General features: G+C 31.3%; 1 protein-coding gene across 2 annotated transcripts; it reads left to right on the top strand.

Moving 5' to 3' along the window:
• Positions 1–399: 399 nt before the first annotated feature.
• Positions 400–17,553, top strand: LOC145332036 (uncharacterized). Of its 2 annotated transcripts, none has more exons than XM_080176944.1 (9): positions 400–745; positions 882–923; positions 1,443–1,558; positions 3,323–3,412; positions 3,942–4,009; positions 11,837–11,931; positions 13,199–13,300; positions 13,490–13,545; positions 16,341–17,553. In XM_080176944.1, the coding sequence occupies exons 1-9, from the start codon at positions 450–452 to the stop codon at positions 17,033–17,035; spliced, it is 1,560 nt and encodes a 519-aa protein (XP_080033070.1). In that variant the 5' UTR covers positions 400–449; the 3' UTR covers positions 17,036–17,553. The 2 variants fall into 2 exon arrangements, with proteins under 2 accessions (XP_080033070.1, XP_080033069.1); XM_080176943.1 differs by having other exon boundaries at positions 3,942–4,030.
• The last annotated feature ends 1,651 nt before the right edge of the window (positions 17,554–19,204 follow it).

Below are 19,204 nucleotides of genomic sequence, written 5' to 3'. Positions count from 1 at the left end.
ATAATTTTGATTAAATAATTATAAATAAATAAATAAATATTTAGAAAAATTAGATATATTTTGGGTTGAATCCCATATGGACTGAATACCGTGGATTGAGTCCCTTTTGGTCTGAATACCGTGGGTTAAATCCCGTGTGGACTTAATTCCTTTGTGGTTGAATACCGCTGGACTGAATTACATTTTTGAAGATTTGAAACATAAATGTCCAAGATCAGGTTTTCCAAGTATGTAAAGCATTTTATATAATTTTTTTTTTCTATGCATAATTAAGTTTTTAAAAAACGCATTTCTCTTGAAACACCTTGTATTAAATGAATACCACTAAATGTTTAGATAGGTATTCCGGGTATTTTTATGTGAATACAGAATTAATAAACAATTTAATTTTTCAGAATTCTATGTTAAAAAAGAAAACACTAAAAATAATAGGTTAATCAGTGATTAAAATGGATTATAATAGTTCTTACACAAACACAGGGGGCAGTGGTGGAGGAGTCGGGGGTGCCACCTCCCCCTCACCAACTCCGTCTGCGTACCAAGCTCTGCCCTCGTATGTGCCAACCTCTAGGAGTATGTTACCCTATGCACCATTATTTTCACCACAATCACCGCCATCTCCGCCTCCATCCGCCTCTTCTTGGCAAGGAGTGGGCGAAAGCTTGTCGGCAGCTGCGGCTGTAGCTGCTGGCCATGGAGAAGCCCCTGCTAGCTCTACAGACGGTCAAACTTCTCCTTATGCCAGGTAACATAATAAAAATGTACTTTACATGACAAGCAATGATTTTCTTCAAATAAATCTGGGGAAAATATATAAAACATACTAACATAATATATTTTCATGTTAATTTTATCAAATAATTTGTTTGTTTTCTGTCTAGGGCTCTGCAGTCATCAAATAATTCTGGCAGCTATTTTCCAAGGTAAAATGAAATGATAAAGAAATGTGACGAAGCCCAATCTGTCCTACTTTTGACTCCTGTGACGTCATAAAAATTATACTAATCCATCTCTTTTTTTCCATCTTTTCTTTCCCACTTCTCCTCTCATCTTTCTCATTTTTAAGACGTCATAGGAATCAAAAGTAGGACAGATTGGGCTTCATCAGAAATGTCCGACTTTATATTAGTGTGTTAACATAAAAGGGTTTTTAATCGGCTATTTTAGATAGGTGTTTGTTTTATTACAAATTCTAGAAATAATGAGGTTAATAAGGACAAAAATAGTTTTTAACCTGTTCCTAAATACTTTTTCAAACCGCTTTTATTTCTGCTACATTTTGTATTTACTATGATTGCGTAGTTAAAATGGATCTATGTAAGTGGATATGTTAGTGCTTGTTAGTTTATGAACAAAAATGTCTATGAAAGTATTGTCCTTATTTGAATATCTCAACCAAACAAAAACAAAATATATGAAGTACTTAATATGATATGTTTCAGTATGTCTAGTAGTATGAGTAGTCCACTTAACTACGCTGCGTATAATCCACAAAATTTCTGGAATACCTACAACATGGCCGCTTTCCAAGGTCTGCAGCGGGCTGGAGTTACCTATGGTAAGATTTTTAATACCTACTATGTTATTCATTCTGTACTAGTGTATTATCAAATATAGGTAGTTATGCCAGTAAGTAGCTTAGCAATTACACCTATGTTATTTAATGCACATTAATATAATAATGTTTTTAAGCTTTAACATGAAAATATGATTTAAATTAAACAAGGATGACAACATCCATAAAAGGACAAACGGACATTAACACTTTTATAGTGTCAGAACTGAATAATCAGAGTATACTAATATTTGTTGAAACTTCTTGATACAGGATAATGTTTATGGACATACATACATTATTAGAACTTGATTATAGAATTTCTTTGCTTATAATATTGTACTTTGTTGTCCCAATAATCAGTAAAAAAAAACACGAACAATCGGACAATCACATAAAAATTTGTTGTTAAAAAGTAAAAAATCAATATGTTTAATATGGACGTTCGGATATTCTGGTAATGATTATAGAGTTGCTACGCTTTTTAAATCATACCTAACTACTACAGGAATCATCATGCAAAGTTTGGAATCGATAGGACAAATATAACATGCCTAAATTAACGCAAAAAGCTGTCCGTCTCGGACGGACGGACCTACCCTAATTATAGAAAAGCTTCGCTTTTTAAAATAATATGCAATAGATGATCTATTTTTCACGCCGAATTTTAATTTTAATTGGCAGAAATAAAAGGTTAAAAATTATGAGCCCACTTCCTTACATTTCCTCAGAGATTTATATCCAAATGACACTTGTTGTTGGCTTTTATATACATCCGTCCATCAGTACAACTATGTATGTAATTAAAAAAATATATTTACTAAGCCTTTGTGTGCCTTACTTTTTTTTAAAGCGAACCCTTTCTATAACTTTTCGTTAATTTTTGATCGATAATTCGTTTTCAAATTTGGCTAGATGATTTCTGTAACAGTAATTTACGATTCGGAAAATGTAGCAACTCTATAATTGTTACTAGAAACTCCGTAAGTCAATGGAAAACATATTTTTTACCTTTTTTCACAAAATTGTTTATTATATCAGATTCATCTGATTCCCAAGACAATAAGGTACATAAATCTTAAAATTGCAAGAATGTCCTTAAATAGTATCCTGTATTCAATGTACATATAATTTATATTTTAGTTTTTAAGTGTGCTGACATTCTACAAATATCAATGATCGTTTGACTTTCCGTGTGATTTAAAGCTTTACATTTATCGATGTTTTCATTCTTTAAAAAATGGCTATTGTAAATAAATCTGAGTTTAATATAAAGATTTGAAAACTAGTATCCTTTCAAAGTGTTAACTTACTATAGGACAGGATTATTAATATATGTACTAACAAGCTTCTTCATATATTCAATTTTTAATAAAAGGGTAATTTAAAAAATTTTATCTTCAAAATTATTTTACATTGCTTGAATATTAGAAAGAAAACTGTGATGCGATTTTAAATATGAATACTTTCATGTAGAAAACAAATCTTTGAAATATGTATAATTTTAAACACCCTAACATTAAGGATTTTTCCTCAACAAAAATTCCCTTTTTAAAGCTTGTTAATTGAGTTATAGTTTGATGTGTGAGGTTAAAGTTCACTGTCAAAGGGTTTTAATATGCTAGATAGAGGAAACTCTTCAACAAGCCACTTTAAAATAAAATATTGTTAACATTCAACAGTTTCTTAATTTAACAAATATAATTTTTATTGTAAGGATAGTTGCTAGTAAATATTCTGTCTGTATTGTTTTCATCTATTCTTTAGATCCTCAACTTGGAGATTATTTTGGAGAGGGACGAGAATGTGTAAATTGTGGAGTTGTTTCTACTCCCATGTGGAGAAGAGATGGAACAGGTAAATAATAAATACCCTGTTAAACTTTCTTAGTGTTATATCAACATCAAGACGATATCTAAGTTCCAAAACAGAATTGTTTGTCTGGTAAAGGTTTCTAGTAGAATTGTTTCTTTGCAACATAAATCTTACCTGCATATCATAATTCAGTTATTTTACACATTTGAACTTACTTTATTGCAATGCAAATAACAAAGCTTTTTTATAAAGTCTAAAAAATGACTTCATTCTGTACTACCATTTGTCAATTGGCGTGCCATTGGTAGTTTTGTCTGTGTATTGGCCTATCATTGGTTATTTAGTTTGTGTATTACTTTGCAAACAATTAATTGGCACAAACTATTAAAATTTCATAAAACTTCTTTACAGTGACGCTTTTCATAGGTCCTAAAGAGGTTTATAACTATTTTGGGGAAGGGTACAACCACTATCCCAGGAGAAATTGCTTTAAAAAAACTAGAATTGAAAGTGGAAGGGGTAAACTAGAGGCCTCTAGGGACGTAACCGCTAGTATACTATTTTATCATAGGTCACTATCTGTGTAACGCGTGTGGAATCTACCACAAGATGAACAACGGGATGAACAGATCAACCCTGGTAAAGTCTCCATCATCATTGGTAAGCCATGTGCTTGCCTTCATAGTCATAGGGACAGAGACATGTATTCTTATAAAAAATAATAAAATTTTAAGATTAAGAATTTGCCAGGGCAAAGAAATGTTTCAAAAATGTTGAAATATATCAATAAACGAAGGTGATTTTAAACATTATTTCATTTCTTTTTGATTCATGAATACTTGTCCTTGTCCTTATTTAGATTATTATTTAAATTCCATAGATATTGATAAAAAAACTCTTTTAGCCTTCTTTGACCTAACACAACTTTTCTTTTTTTTTTGCTAATTTTTAAGAATTGGGGGAGGGTAAGGGGGGCATTCTTTTGTACACTTAACCAATCCTAAAGAAGAGTATTGGGCTAAAACTCTAAATCATGTCGTATCTCTATAGCCCTTGTAAATATCTCATTTATGTTAATTTTTTGCATGTTGGAGTATTTAAATGACATGAAATATAACTAGTAACCAGGGGCGTCCAAGCTTTTTCTGGGGGGAGGGTAATTCGTTTTTTTTTTTTTTTTTGGGGGGGGGGGGGTAAAATGGCGCATGAAGCGCGCCGGACGACCGGGAAGAAATTAGGAGTCATAAAGTAGCTCCATGCTAATAAAAGAAATAAAAACAAAAAAATTATCAAAGAGGGCCAAAAAATGATAAACTGTCTGCATAGTTTATGGAGACAGACAGACAGAGAGACTAATGGTAATTATTCACATTTTATAACTTTATTACTCTCACATATAGGTAGAATTCCTGTATAGGTATGCACAGTACATCTTACATTAAAAGGTTATAACTTGTCTTATTTTATGGCATAATAGACAATAACAATTAATGTAGATTCCAAATGATGATGCACAAAATTACCCCCTCTCTGACGCAATAGGGAAGGAGATAATTTGGATGGTAGCTATTATGCTTTGCTTCTGTACAATTTGGCTATCTTTGTTTAAATGGTGTTGTTATTTCGCAAAGTTATATCTATAATGAAAAGTTCAAATAAGAAACTAACATAAAATTTATCTATAATACAAAGTAGAATGATGTCTGTCCGTCCGTCTGTCCGTCCGTCCGTCCGTCTGTCTGAAGCTTAAGATCTCGGTAACCACTGAACTGATTGGATTCTACTCTTCAGGGTATATACCTATTGGTCCTATGGTGGTTTTAAGCTAATTTTTTGGGAGATGGGACACCCACAACCCCCCCAAAAATGAAAATTTTTCCCCCCAAATTTTTATATATTTTTATACTTTTTTATATTTTCTTTATATGTTCAATTATTTTTCTTCTTTTAAACTTTGTTTTATCAAATTCAAAAAGATTGTGAAAACTTCCTTCTCCTGTAGGGGTTAAGCCCCATAAAGGCGAATGGCAAAGAAATTTTAAAAAACAATAAAAAAAAGAAAAAAATTGAAGGTTTTAAATAATATAAATCAGTATAAATAAATATAAAAAGTTATAAAGAGTTATAAAATGTTATAAAGAGTTATAAAATGATATAAAGAGTTATAAAATGTTATTAAATACAGAAAATATCTAAAAAAAATTTTTAAAATTCTCCCCTGAACCTTCAGAAAAAAAAGCCCCCAGAGGCTAGGGGCGAAGCCGCTAGTTATTTTATATATTAACAGCACATATATTCAAATAATAAAATTGCACATTGTAAAAAACGGCGGCAAAGATATAAATGCATACACACACACAAAAACACACACACACACGATATCTAAGTATCAAAAATAATCTTATCTAGAAATACAAATAAACTGTAGCTCTATAAAAAATGCATAAAGTTGAAATAAATCTTTCCAGTATGTTTGTTTTAAATGGCCAGATCATAAATATTCTTTCTTTTTAAACATACTTGTGGGTTAAATGAGGGATATCAATTCTTTGCAGCTGAGTTTTTAGTAGCGAAGCTACTTATAACAGTGTGTGTCCTTCATTCAGTGTGTAATGATAGGTTTGATATTTCCTTCAACATACATATAACTTTTGTAAAAGAAAATTAAGCGTAATGTGCTATCCACGAAGGGAGAGATAAAATACACTGAATTAAATGTACTTTAAACGGGATAAAGACGAGCCAAACTCTGTCATCTAAGATATCTCTTTTTTTCTATGATTGTTTTCTCTTTCTTTTTTTAACTTACTTTCTCTCAATGGATAGCCGTATATTTTTTCTATAATTTCAAATAGCTTCTCTATTATAGGGCTTACTCGTCCTTGAAACTAGAAATATCTTTAAAAACTTAAATGAAAGCCAGAGAAAACTGAATGATAAATATGAAGTAAAAACCAAAACAAAGTTTTAATTACATGCAGTTATTTATTCACTAAAATGTTGTGTTATCAGTGTAGCAGGGTTGTGCTTCTCGGAATTCCAAATATTCGGCAGCTTGGATAGCTATTTCCATTTCCACTGTCACCCCCCAGTTAACCTCTGTAGCCCCTCTTTTTATGCGTACACTCCTTTCTTTCAATAAATGTTTGAATCAGCACTTTATATCTTCTTGATGGCTTAATATTTGGCTAGGAATATAAAGTTACTAGAATATTAGCAATAGCTTTATAGTACAAGGATGACAATATCAAGAAGTATCAAAGCTCATAAATATTTAAACTGTCTAAGAAAACAACGCAATCGAAAGACAGACGAACAAAATAAATTATTAATAAACAATATATTTTAAGCTTGAGAAGCGGAGAGATGGATGGGGTATAAAAAATTTCCATAAGGCCTACCATACCTTGACCACGACTATCAAAAATCTTATGCTATATATATATAACATTTTTCAAAGTAACCATGTAGAATCACCTCAACAGCTCTATAATCGCCCCCAACAAACACAAGATTAAATCTTAAGTAGAGCTAAATTTGTTTTACACCTTATTATTCCTGTTTAAAAAAATAGTTGTTAAATAAGCTGATGAAACTTATCTATCAAAGAAATGTATTAAAACCTCTTTATATCCTACGATCAAAGACTTTGTCACTCCCCCTATTGTTAATTATGTTATAAAATGTTTTAAAAATTAGTACTAACATGAATCTATTGGTAGAAAAAGTTCTCATTAACTCTGTTCTTATCACAAAATTTTGTGTGTCGCTCCACTTTAATTGGCTCTGTAAAATCCTTTTAAGACAAGTCATCCACTTTTTTAAAATCAGAGACAGAAAAAAAGAGGTATAAAAGATAAGGGGGTTGCAAAGTAAGGGAGAAAGAAAGATTTGAAAGGTAGAGAATTGAAAGTATGAAGAGAAGAAAAGAAATATTATTAATTGTATATATTGGTTTATAAGTCTCTTTTGTCATGAGAATGTTTATAGAACTGTATTGTCTGTAAAGAAATAATTTAAATAAATAATCTAATCTATACAAAAGCGATAGATGAGTATTGGTGAATTTGTGTATATAAACAATGAGTAAAGATCAATGATGTTCAAAGGGGTGGGTGTGGGTAACAGGTTGTTTTAGAAAATAGATTTTACTCTAGCCATATTAATTTCATCCTCAAAAGTTTTGTTTGTGTTTTGTTGTGTACATGTTCGTGTCGCTGGTTGTGATGCTTTAGGCGCCAGAATATCTAGAACTTGTATTTCTTATCAAATACGTTTTTGGCTCAGTAGGATGGTATACAAGTTTTAATTATTAGAAAGAATTGCAGAAATTCTTTATAACATTCTCCTAGAGCCTCCATATAGTTTTAAAATTATGTGCTAAATTTATATTTAACGGTAAAGGATTTTTGCATTTCTTTTAAAAATAGCCTAATTTTATTTGAGTTGGATAATCTTAATAGCTGAACAGTTTTGCAATTGAGATGTTTTGCTTCAGTCGTAGGACATTAAATCTTGCCTATTTTGGCAAAAATTTTATTTACTTATAAAAAATCGAAGCCTAAAACATTAATTATAAATTTAAATATTGATTCTGGTTATATTTTGAGTAAAAAAATGTGCCACTCTAATGAGAACATGGATTTTAGTTTCTACTTACACTATACCATTCCAAATATTCTAAACTGTACACTTTAAAAAATATTTTCTAATCATCCTTGCATATAAAGGAATATGAATTAGCTTATGTATATAATGAAATAACTATTTTTATACTATCTATTTATTCAAAAATAATCAAATTTGAGGTTGATTTTAAATTTTTACAGTGCAGTGTGTAGCCAAATTCATATCTTATTTTTTCATCTCTCAAAACTAATGGACCGCAAAATAAGGCAAAGGAAAAAATATTTCTGAAAACCCCGAAAAAGCTTAAATTTGAAATGGACAATTGTAAAAGGTCCCATAATTACTTTATGGTTTGATTTTCTTTGTGTTTTGAAGAATTTTATTGAGCTTATTTTTAAAATTGTTTTGTATATTTATTAATATATGTTTAATCTGAAGTAAATTAATGGCTTAGAGTTGTATCAAGACACATAAATACACATTAACACTAAAACATACGCAGTACACACACTCACACACACACTATATAGTATATATGTATATATATTGGTAATTAATTTAGTCTAGAGGTTTTAACTCAGGGATTTAAAGGGATAAGAAAATGGCCAATAAATTGGTGTACATCCCCTATTATGATGCACAAAATTACCCTTTTTATATATTCAATTGGTGGTTGAAACGTTTAGACACTCACCTTAATGAACCAACCAATCAAAATTCGATGCAAGTCCCTAAATTTATTTAGCCATCGAATAAGAAAACATTTTTATAAAACTTTGGGGACATTTGCAATAAACTGCCAAATGTCCCCTTCCTCCCTGGTTTTAACTAGTGGCCTGGTACTATCTTTTTATAGCTTCATTTTGTCAATAGTGCGTTTATATTGATGTTTCTCAACAGATATAATGGCTTTTCAGAATTTGTTTTTTTTATCAAGATATCACGGAAATTACTAATTAGGTGGTGATATTAAATACTAAATAAATCTTAGTGTCAAAATAAGAAAACAATTACAAGGATTACAACATCCATAAAAGCTAAGTTCTGAAATAATGAACACTAGTAGAGTTCCAAACTTGCAAAAAAAAACTTTTTTATGCCAAGATTTTACAGATGATTCTCTTAAAATATTGTACCTTGTTGCCTTTGGAATTAATATTCCAAAAATCAGAAAAATATAAATCATACAATAAGTTTTTGTCAAAAAAGTATAAAAACAGCATGTTTTAAAAGGACGTGCGGACTTTCTGGTAACAATTATATTGTTGTTACGCTTTTTTAACTCGTACTTATTGTTAAAGGAATCATCATCCACACCCTAATTGTAAAAAAGGTTGGCTTAATGCCAGCTATATCTACCAAGAATTGTATCTAAAACTCTATAAAATATTGTCAATTTCTTAAACCTTTGTGCTATTTTGTATCCTAACTTCAATCTGTATTAAGGGAAAAAATAAATTACTCAATAGAAACAAAGGTGATAACATCCATGAGTAGTGAAGCAAAAAAATGAAGACTAAGTTAGTTTTGCTCAGTGTTCATGAAAATATTCACTAGCATCTTGCATATAAAATCTTACGTCTATTCAGTGATGTGCACAGTGTTTTGCCAAAGGGAGTTTTGTAGGCAGTACCCTGAAGTGTTGTTATGGGGTTGGATATTATCCTTTCTACACGCTTCTGAATCAATTTCTTCTGTCAGTCAACCATATCTGATAGCAGCTGTCCAGGGGCGTCCAAGCTTTCTTATTTGGGGGGGGAGGTGGGGGGGGGGGGGTAATCTTTATTTTATAGAGGCATTTTTTTTTGGGGGGGGGGGTAATCACCCCCTTACCCCCCCTTGGACGTCTATGAGCAGCAGATTATAATTTCTCTATACATTGGCTACCTTTGTAAAAAAAATTGTCTACATATTAAACGGGTTTAAGATAATAAGATATAATTTTTGCAATTCCTTTTCTATTTGTTCTTGTTTCAATGTTATTAAAGTTTTCTACACTCTAAAAAGTACAAAGAAAATTCATTCAAGAATAAGGCCAGCAATATATTTTTAGATCCACCAAATATAATAAAAAAAATTTTTACAACAATTTAATTGTTGAATTTGTCCAATATTTTCACCTTTTAAGTTTTTTTCTGAAGTATTTTTGTTGGAAAATCGTTGTATACTAAGAAATAGGGATGAAATTGATTTATTTTCTTTTGTCCTATCCTTGTATCCACGATATTTGCTCGCTGTATACAGCTGTACAAAGCTATACCTTTCTATGATAAACTTGTCAACCTTAGGAATTTTAAATCAAATCTTTCTGAGGGGAAATTAACTCTTTCTAGGTGGGGATGTAAGTATTTCAAATATAAGATTACTATATTTCTAAGTAGCTTCATTGGTGTGTTACTATGACCATAATATACATTTAACGGATGATTCAATTGGTCCCAAATTTTAAGGGATGTCGTTTATAGAATAAGGTCAGGTTTTGGTCTCTTTTATTATTTTTTTAGATAGAAATTACGTAACAATCCCCTTCCCCCAACTATTCCTTAACTTTGAAAATTTACCCATCTGTTTTATAGTTAAAGATTAAAGGTGTTCACAGATTAATTTAGCTTACAGGAAATTAAGCAACACTCAATTACGCTTTCAAGAAAGGATGCATAGCACAATTGGGGAATTTACTCCACCCCCTTCATATACCTCGACAAAGTAAAAATCAAATTCTATTGCTGATTCTTTTTTTGTAGAAAAGCTACAAATTAATTCACTGGGTCTGTTTGCATGGCCTCAAGTCCGATATGCTAAAAGGAAAAAAGTGATTCCTGACAATATTTAATGAGCATTAACTCTAACCATTTAAGTCCGCAAGTCTAACTATATTGCCCTGGAGAAATATATTTGAATATATCAATATGTATTTATGTCCCTGGAAGTTGGGGAAGTAAGGTTAAAGTAAAAAGTTAACGGGTAAAATGTTACAAATTTTTAAGGGAAAGGCAACAGTTTAAAAAACAGTTGTAGAACAAAACAAGAAAGTAAAGTGTTAAAGTTTTGAAAGTATATTCGATCAATACTGTTTACATTCAATCAACATGCAATTTTAATGTTTATGTCGACTTGTGGTCATAGTTGAAATAATAGTAATGTGTCGATAGATGTTGACATTATAACTATGTACTTAAGTTCATATAATGACTAAAAATTTCTTTTGACAAAAACATTTTGCGAACAAAGTTTTTTATGTTACTGTTGTAGAGAATTGTTTTTCTCGTATTCATTCGAATCCGGTGGATAGGAACCGGTTCTCATCCATACGAAAAAACTATGTCTAGCATCGTATTATATCCAGCTTTCTACGAATATAGAAATGTACAATCATAAAATTAAAACCAGTTTTTTAGCCGGTGACTTCGTCACCTCGGGGCTAAAAAAACTAGTTTTAATCTCATAATTGTACATTCTATATCCGCGGAAAGCCGTTTATAATACGATGCGAGAAATAACTATTACTTTACTTGTCCTTGTCCCAGAGTATGAATGATGGGGGAAATGAGTGGAATGTGTTGTGTGGCTAGAGAGGTATGCTGTGTAGCCAGCTAGGTATGCGGGTCAGATTATCTATTTACCTTATGTCACCTAAAGTAACAAATTCATAGCACCTTAGAGGATATATGTTTGTAAATATTTATGTTTGTAACATCGACAGTATTACTAATACTTAAAAAATTTAAACTTTATTTATAAGAGAAGATAGTTAAAGGCTGCAATACATAGAAGGTATAACCTATTCATGCTTAGATCCTTTTGATAATAAGTTTTTAAGTTTTTATTTTATTTTAGATGGATTTCCAGTACCAGATGTTTGCTCCACAAGCTCGGAGATTGGGTATGCACTGTACAAATTGTAAAACTTCACAAACAACTTTATGGAGAAGGTATTTTTTTCTTGATTATTGATAGCAAAGCTACTCAAGTAGTATAACAATTGGTCAGTTGATCTGTTTTGGAGCCTTAAGATAGTTTACCCGAGTCACGTTGCTAGGCACACACACAGATCTTTCAGGAATATGCAATGCACACACAAAACATTCATGTAACTGCATACTATTTAACCACATGACTATTGCAATTCATTTTGTTTGCCAATAAAAATAAAATTTATCGCCCTATTTAAAATCAAGGATTGCCTTTACCCAAAATTCTTTATAAATGCACTTGCTTTATATTTAGACTATTATTTTAATAATGACACCCCTGAATTCATTTATCTTAAAGAAAATTTTTATCTTTTTAATGTTTGGTACCCTATATTTGCTAAAAATGAAATATTTTTTCAACTATCATTGCTAATTCTAATTGCCAAAGATCGCTCATTAAAAATTAGTAAAGATGAATGTTTATCAAGATGGACCATTCTAAACTGTTTCTCTCAATCATTGTTTGTTGTAAAATCTGCTTTATCAATTTTAAATAATATGGGTCTAAATTCTGATTTTCTTAATGATTTTCTTGAGTTTCTATTAAAACAAAAAAATAATATCTCATACTTCAAATGTACATGATTTATATTCCGTAATTCGTAATTTATCTATTATAAACATTTAAAAATACATAAATTCATAGTTTGTTTCATGTTTAACTCGAAATAAATTATATAAAAACAACAACAAAAAAATCCATAAAAGCGAAGCTCTGAAACGGAAGAACAAACGAACATTAGCATTTATATATTGTCAGAACTGAATAAGCAGCATATAAATGTATAAGTCCAAATAATATTGCAAGTAAGTTCATTGCAAAACTGCTTAAATACAGGATACTGTTAAAGGACATTTTATATTTTTTCAACTTGATTATAGAGATGCTTTATACCTTGTTAGAATAGGAATCAGTATTCAAAAAATCAGATACATAAGATAAGTATATCACATAAAAGTTTTTGTTAAAAAAAATTTAAAATCAACATGTTTTCAATGGACGTACGGACTTTCTGGTAACGATTATAAAGTTGCTACGCTTCCTATATCGTACCTGACTGTTAAATAAATCATAAAGCAAAGTTCGAAATCGATGGGACAATTCTAACATGTCTAAAATAACAAAAAGAGCTAACCGTTATGGACGGAAGGATTGGACGTAATTTTACAAAAGCTTCGCTTAAAAAAAAACCAAGAATTTCAAATAACGTACAATATTGTTTAGAAACAACGACGGAGAGCCAGTGTGTAATGCCTGTGGTCTGTATTACAAATTACATGGAGTTAACAGACCTCTAGCTATGAGAAAGGATGGAATTCAAACTAGGTAAGCAAAAACATATTTTCAATATTGATTATGTTATTGAACTGTAAAAAAATGCATTATAAGGTCGTCTTAAAACTATTAATTTAAGTTCACATGATTGCTTTGCGCAAGGCATTTTTGGATTTGATTAATCTTGTTTTTCAAATGATAAGATTCTACGGTCTGCAATTTAAATTTTACTTTTTTTAGAAAACGAAAACCCAAAAGCCAAGGAAAGAACTGTAAAGATGATATAAAATCAGAAGGTAATATTATTTTATTTTTGTGTTGAAAATATGGGCTGGAAATAGCCGTTGTATCTGTAAAATTTGGAGAAACTATTGGGTGGGTTAAATGAGTGGAAAAGTATTGAGAGTTAAATAGAACCAATATATTGTAAATTCACTGCAATATAACTCCACACAACCTTTATCTTAAGCAAGAATTTAAAACCTAAAAATTTAGGGTGTCGTTCATTTATGAGATATTTCAAAAAGTCGTTATTCTATACCTACTCTCTCTCACATTTTTTAGTAGCGAAGCTACTCTATAATTCGAAATGTCCGTCCGTCTGTCCATCCGTCTGAGACAGAATGGGGGAAACGTGATTTTCTCGGCTCCTGTTTAAGATAGAAGACTGAAATTTCTTGTCAACATTCCCATTAATATGGAGCATAATTAAGTATAAAACATGAATGCAAGTCGGACCCCTTTTTAGCAGGTTGTAGGCTATTTTTTATATTTTTCTAATTTTTCTTCATATCTTTGGTGTTTATGGTCCGATTTTCAAATTTTTTTCAGTTATAGATTTTAAAATTAGATTTTCCGTCGATTAAAGAAAACAACCATGACGGTCCGACTACCTTTTTGCAGGTTTTAGGCTATTTTTGTATTTTTCACATTTTTCTCCATATCTTTGGTGTTTATGGTCCGATTTTAAAAATTTTTTCAAACATAGATATCAAAATTAAATAAATAGCGCACAAAATTTTTTTTGTTAGAGATTTTCTATTTTGGGGGGGTATTTACCCCCCCAAAATTGTTTGGGGGGGGGGTAAATACCCCCTCCTAAATGGTTAGAGGTGCATACGGCACCCCCAGGGTAGGGGTAAATTTTAAATGGGGGGGGGGGGGGTAAAATGAAAAAAATTTTGGGGGTGCCTACGGCATCCCCAAATTCGTTTGGGGGGGGTAATCGCCCCATTACCCCCCCCCCCTCGGACGTCTATGAACAAGGCAGTTAAATTTCCCGTCGATTAAAGAAAACAACCATGACGGTCCGACTGTCTTTTAGTAGGTTTTGGGCTATTTTATATTTTTTACATATTTCTCCATATCTTTGTTGTTTTTGGTCCAATTTTCAAACTTTTTTGGGATATCAGTATCAAAATAATTTTTCCCATTGTTATGAGCATCTTTTGTGTCGTCATCAAACAAAATAAAAAAAGGTTTCCTCCGATAAATCTATTCTTGATTTAAAAAATACACTTTAAGTCTACTTTTACACATTCCCATCCACGATTTGTGTTCGCTCTCTTTATTATTTTGTAAAGAATCACATCTTCTCAGTCTCTTGATTCTGTGTTATAAATTGAGAATATATTTTATGCTAATTTCCACAGGTGTTAAATGAAAAAAAAACTAAATATTTGATGTGGGTTCTTTTTTGTGCTTCTCTCTCTTTATTATTTTGTAAAGAATCACAGCTTATCTTGATTCTGTGTTATAAATTTAGAATATATTTTATGCTAATTTCCACAGGTGTTAAAATGAAAAAAACCCAAATATTTGATGTGGGTTCTTTTTTAAAAAATCGGACAATTGTCCTTGGGGAATCAACGTCACCAATTTTTATTTTTTTTACCAAATCCATCTTATAGTAAAAATAATTTCTTTATGCTTCTTACTTTGTCAACCTTTCATTCTCTCTCTCTCTCTCTCTCTTTCTCTCTCTCTCTCTCTCTCTCTCTCGCTCTATCTCTCTCTCTCTCTCTACCCCTATCTCGCTCTCTCTCCCTATCTCTCTCTCTTTCTCTCTCTCTCTCTCTCTCTCTCTCTCTCTCTCTCTCTCTCTCTCTCTCTCTCTCTATCTATCTATCTATCTATCTAACTTTCTTTTCTCTCTCATTTTAAAGTTTGTGACTTGCCAAGAATTGAGATAAAACTTTTAAAAATATTCTAGTTTTAGCTCATTAGCCATTTGGACAGGAAGTACAGACACTCAGACACAGAAATAAACTAGCATTCCACCCTGTCTATTACTGTACCTAGCTCAATATTCAAAAGAAAAATTTTCTTTAGCAACTTTGATTTAAAGAAATATTTAAATTATATATTTTGAGAAACATTGAGGACAATGGTGTGTAACTATACAGGGTTTTGCCAGAAGAGAAGGGGTTTGACATTTTGACACCCTTAAGCCCAAAATAAAGGGGATGTAATACACCAAAAGGTGTTATTTTAAGGTCAAGGGGGTTACACCTCCCAATAAGTCCAATTATAAACAATAAAAGTAAAAAAGCGTAATTTGACTGATAAATTTAAAGGATTGCGTAAATTTTAAAATTAGCACCCCCCTTGTTTGTTTAATGGGGTTGTCAAGGAAATGTAAGGGATGGCACCTAGGAGGGGTTATCCATCCACCATCCGAACGCCTCCGATTTAGGGAAAGAGAAAAACAGTTTCATAATAATATCAATTTAGATAAAGCACTTCCTATCATTATTTTAAATGTTGTTAAAATAAAGTTGCATAAAAAAATTATTATCATTTATGATTTTATCTGTTTGTGACTTTTTTATTTCAAATTTAGAACCTAGTAATAGTGTTTAGCTTTTTTAGGGAATTCCTTTCCCACCTCCCCTCTCGTCCTTCGATTTTTGTTACGTCACAAAGATAAAAAGTTAGACACTATTACTAGGTTCCAAATTTATATTACTTTAAAAAGTCTATTCTAAGTTATATGTTGTATAGTTTCTTTTTTTTATGCAATTTAAAAAAATTCTCATAAGATTACTTTGAAATAAATGCATAAACCTTAAAATGCTTTTATTTGTTGCAGGTGCAGAAAAGAAAGCCGATTCTAAGTCATGTGTCCGTCCGCCAACCTCCAATAGTGGCGCTACTAGCCTTATGTCTTCTACACCACCAGATTTGGGGAAAGAATTGCCGCCAGTTGGTGCGCCGAACTCTGCTATTGGCTCTGCTCTATCTAGCTCTGGGCTTAGGGATGGGAGTCTGGCGGCATCTCAACACTACAACAATCCCCTCCTTCCCCCATCAGCATCGAGTGGATTTGATTTAGTGAAAAAGGAACCCACGGACAGACTTTATAGCCCAGATCTTTCTGGGGCAGCTTCTGCTTACCATTTAGGGGGAGGAGGAGGTATGGTGGGTCACTCCGCCCCTAATCATCATCATCTAGCCTCTCCCCCATCATTATCTGGCCCTCATACTCACCATTTACATGATCTTGGGACTGGGGGGTCCTCACTCCAATCTGGGGGTATGCTAGGAGGGGGAGGTAAACAATCTGATGGATATAATTCTGGGGGAGGAATATTACAACGTGAACACTCCCCCCTACACCATCTTGTGCCCCCCTCCAGCCACCACCACCCTGCCCACCATTCCCACCACCACCACGCACCCGGAGGACTGCTTGACCACCATTCAGCGGCAGCCGCAGCCGCTTTCTTCCGGTCAGAGGCTGATGCTCTCCGCTCTGAAACGGACTCACATCAAAGACTTTGTTAATCATAGAAGTTAATCTTAGAACTGAAAAAGATTTTGGAAGATAAAAATAAAAAATACATTTACATATAAAAGACTATAATAAGACAGTGAAAGTGTGAAAAGTAAATTTTGAGAAAATCACAATAAACTAATTCATAATAATATTTTCAGAAAACATCTAAAATCTAGATTAAATTTATATCAGGAATTTTAATTTTCTTGTTGAGTTCAATGAATTTATTACAAAGAGAATCATTAAACAGTCTGCTCCTGAAAATAACTTTTATATATTTACATGTTTTGTATCCATTTCCATTAATTTTTTATAATGTAATAAAGCATTTTTACTAGTTTAGTTCATTTTATAATTTATTTTTGTTTTTAATCTCATTTTGTTGATTTAGTATTTTAAGCTAACATTTAAATACAGTATTTTATTATCTTTCAGTTATGATTATTATACATTATTAGTTAATAAATTCATTAAGACCATTGATAATTTCAAACTAAATTATGTATCCAACTAGCTAAATGTATGGTTATGATTTTTTGAAGAAATACATTTATTTGTAAGCAACTATTATTTAAATTCGTTCTTGTTATGTTTCTTATTTAGTATTTGATATCTTTATTATCTTATCCTATAATTTAAAATTCGAATTCAAACAATAAAACTTTAAAAATTAGTTTAGTTATTTTATCAAAACTGTGATTTATGAATTTTTCTTTTTCTTGTTTTTACAAAAAATAGATATGATCCAAGAAAATATATTTTTAATATGACAAAAGTGATTTTTTTTATAGATAATTACTTTAAATAAATCATAAAATTAAATTATACAGGGTGTCCCTCGTAAACTGTTTTTTTTAAAACGCTTATTACTCCTTTAATATTTGAGCTATCTTAGTAAAATAAAAATTATTTGGCAGCCTACTACAGACCATTTTATGGGGTAATGATGAAAAATCCACAAAATAAACAGGAAAAAATCTACGAGGTATTACATAAGAGGTTCATTTTATTGAATTTAGACTAAACCACAAGAAAATATTTGCTTTGTATTAAATGGTCAATAGTAGGCTGCCAAATACTTTTTATTTTACTAAAATAGCTCAAATATTAAGGGAGTAATAAGTGTTTAAAAAAAAACAGTTTACGAGGGACACCCTGTATTTATTGTTAAAATTCTCAGCAATCATTATTAAAAGAACACCAAAGCGCTGCGTATACTGCGTAAAAGTGCTCCTTGTCTGCAGAATTTAAATAATTGGGCGAATCTTTTCTACATAAAAGGAAGGTCTATCCGTAGGGATTAAGTCTAAGATAATAAAGTAGGCATGAAAGTCAATCTGGAAAGCAAAGTAACTGTGTATTATCATTAGATACCATAAAGTATATTTAAAACAAGGATGACAACATCCATAAAAGCGAAGCTCTGAAACGGTATGACAAACGAACATAAACACTTGTAGAGTGTCAGAACTGAATAAGCAGAATATTAAGCATAAGTCTAAACAAAATTGTAAGTAAATTTGTTGCAAAATTCACTGTTTAATGACATACTTACATTTTTAGAACTTGATTATAGAGTTGCTACGAATATAACATTGTACCTTGTTGTTATAGGAATCAGTTTTCCAAGAATTAGATGAATAAAAAAATTACAACATACAAAAATTAGTTGTCCAAAAAGTAAAAATTCAGCATGTATTAATATGGATGTACGGACTTACTAACGATTATAGAGTTAAACGCTTACCTAATTGATATAGAAATCATTATGCAGAGTTTGAAGTCGATAGTACAATTCAAAATTGTTTGAATTAACCAAAAGAGCCTTTACAAATTAGATTTCTTATCTGTTGTGATACATTTTAGAAGTAAAGCTACTCCACATTTCAGCGTTTGTGTCTGTCCTTCTGTCTGTCATGAATGATAGGAGTATTTGATTGTATAAGTAAACGAAGAAAATTACTCAAATTTTCAAAATTGAAAAAAAATTTCTGAGAGGATATATTACCAGTGTATGCTTGTCATGCACCCTCAGCGAAAAGGCCATCATTTCTTCTTAAGCCAAAATTTTCTACAATCATTTGGGCCCTCAAAAACATGGGATGTAGTTGTTTGATTTATGCATCTATACTTTAAATCTATTAGTGGAACAACATCACGATTATCAGATTTTAGTT

Source organism: Acartia tonsa, chromosome 11 (genome assembly GCF_053477335.1).
Source record: "Acartia tonsa isolate MP-2025a chromosome 11, ASM5347733v1, whole genome shotgun sequence".
NCBI classification, from domain to species: Eukaryota; Metazoa; Arthropoda; class Copepoda; order Calanoida; family Acartiidae; genus Acartia; species Acartia tonsa.
Note: the sequence above shows the minus strand (reverse complement) of the source record. Positions and strands in the feature narration are given on the sequence as shown.

Excerpts from the sequence above, each read along its gene's own strand:
- LOC145332036 (XM_080176943.1), top strand. The coding sequence starts at position 450 with ATGGATTATAATAGTTCTTACACAAACACAGGGGGCAGTGGTGGAGGA. Across the intron at positions 924-1,442 it reads TCTGGCAGCTATTTTCCAAG|TATGTCTAGTAGTATGAGTA; the intron begins GTAAAATGAAAT and ends GATATGTTTCAG. Across the intron at positions 13,301-13,489 it reads AAGGATGGAATTCAAACTAG|AAAACGAAAACCCAAAAGCC; the intron begins GTAAGCAAAAAC and ends TACTTTTTTTAG.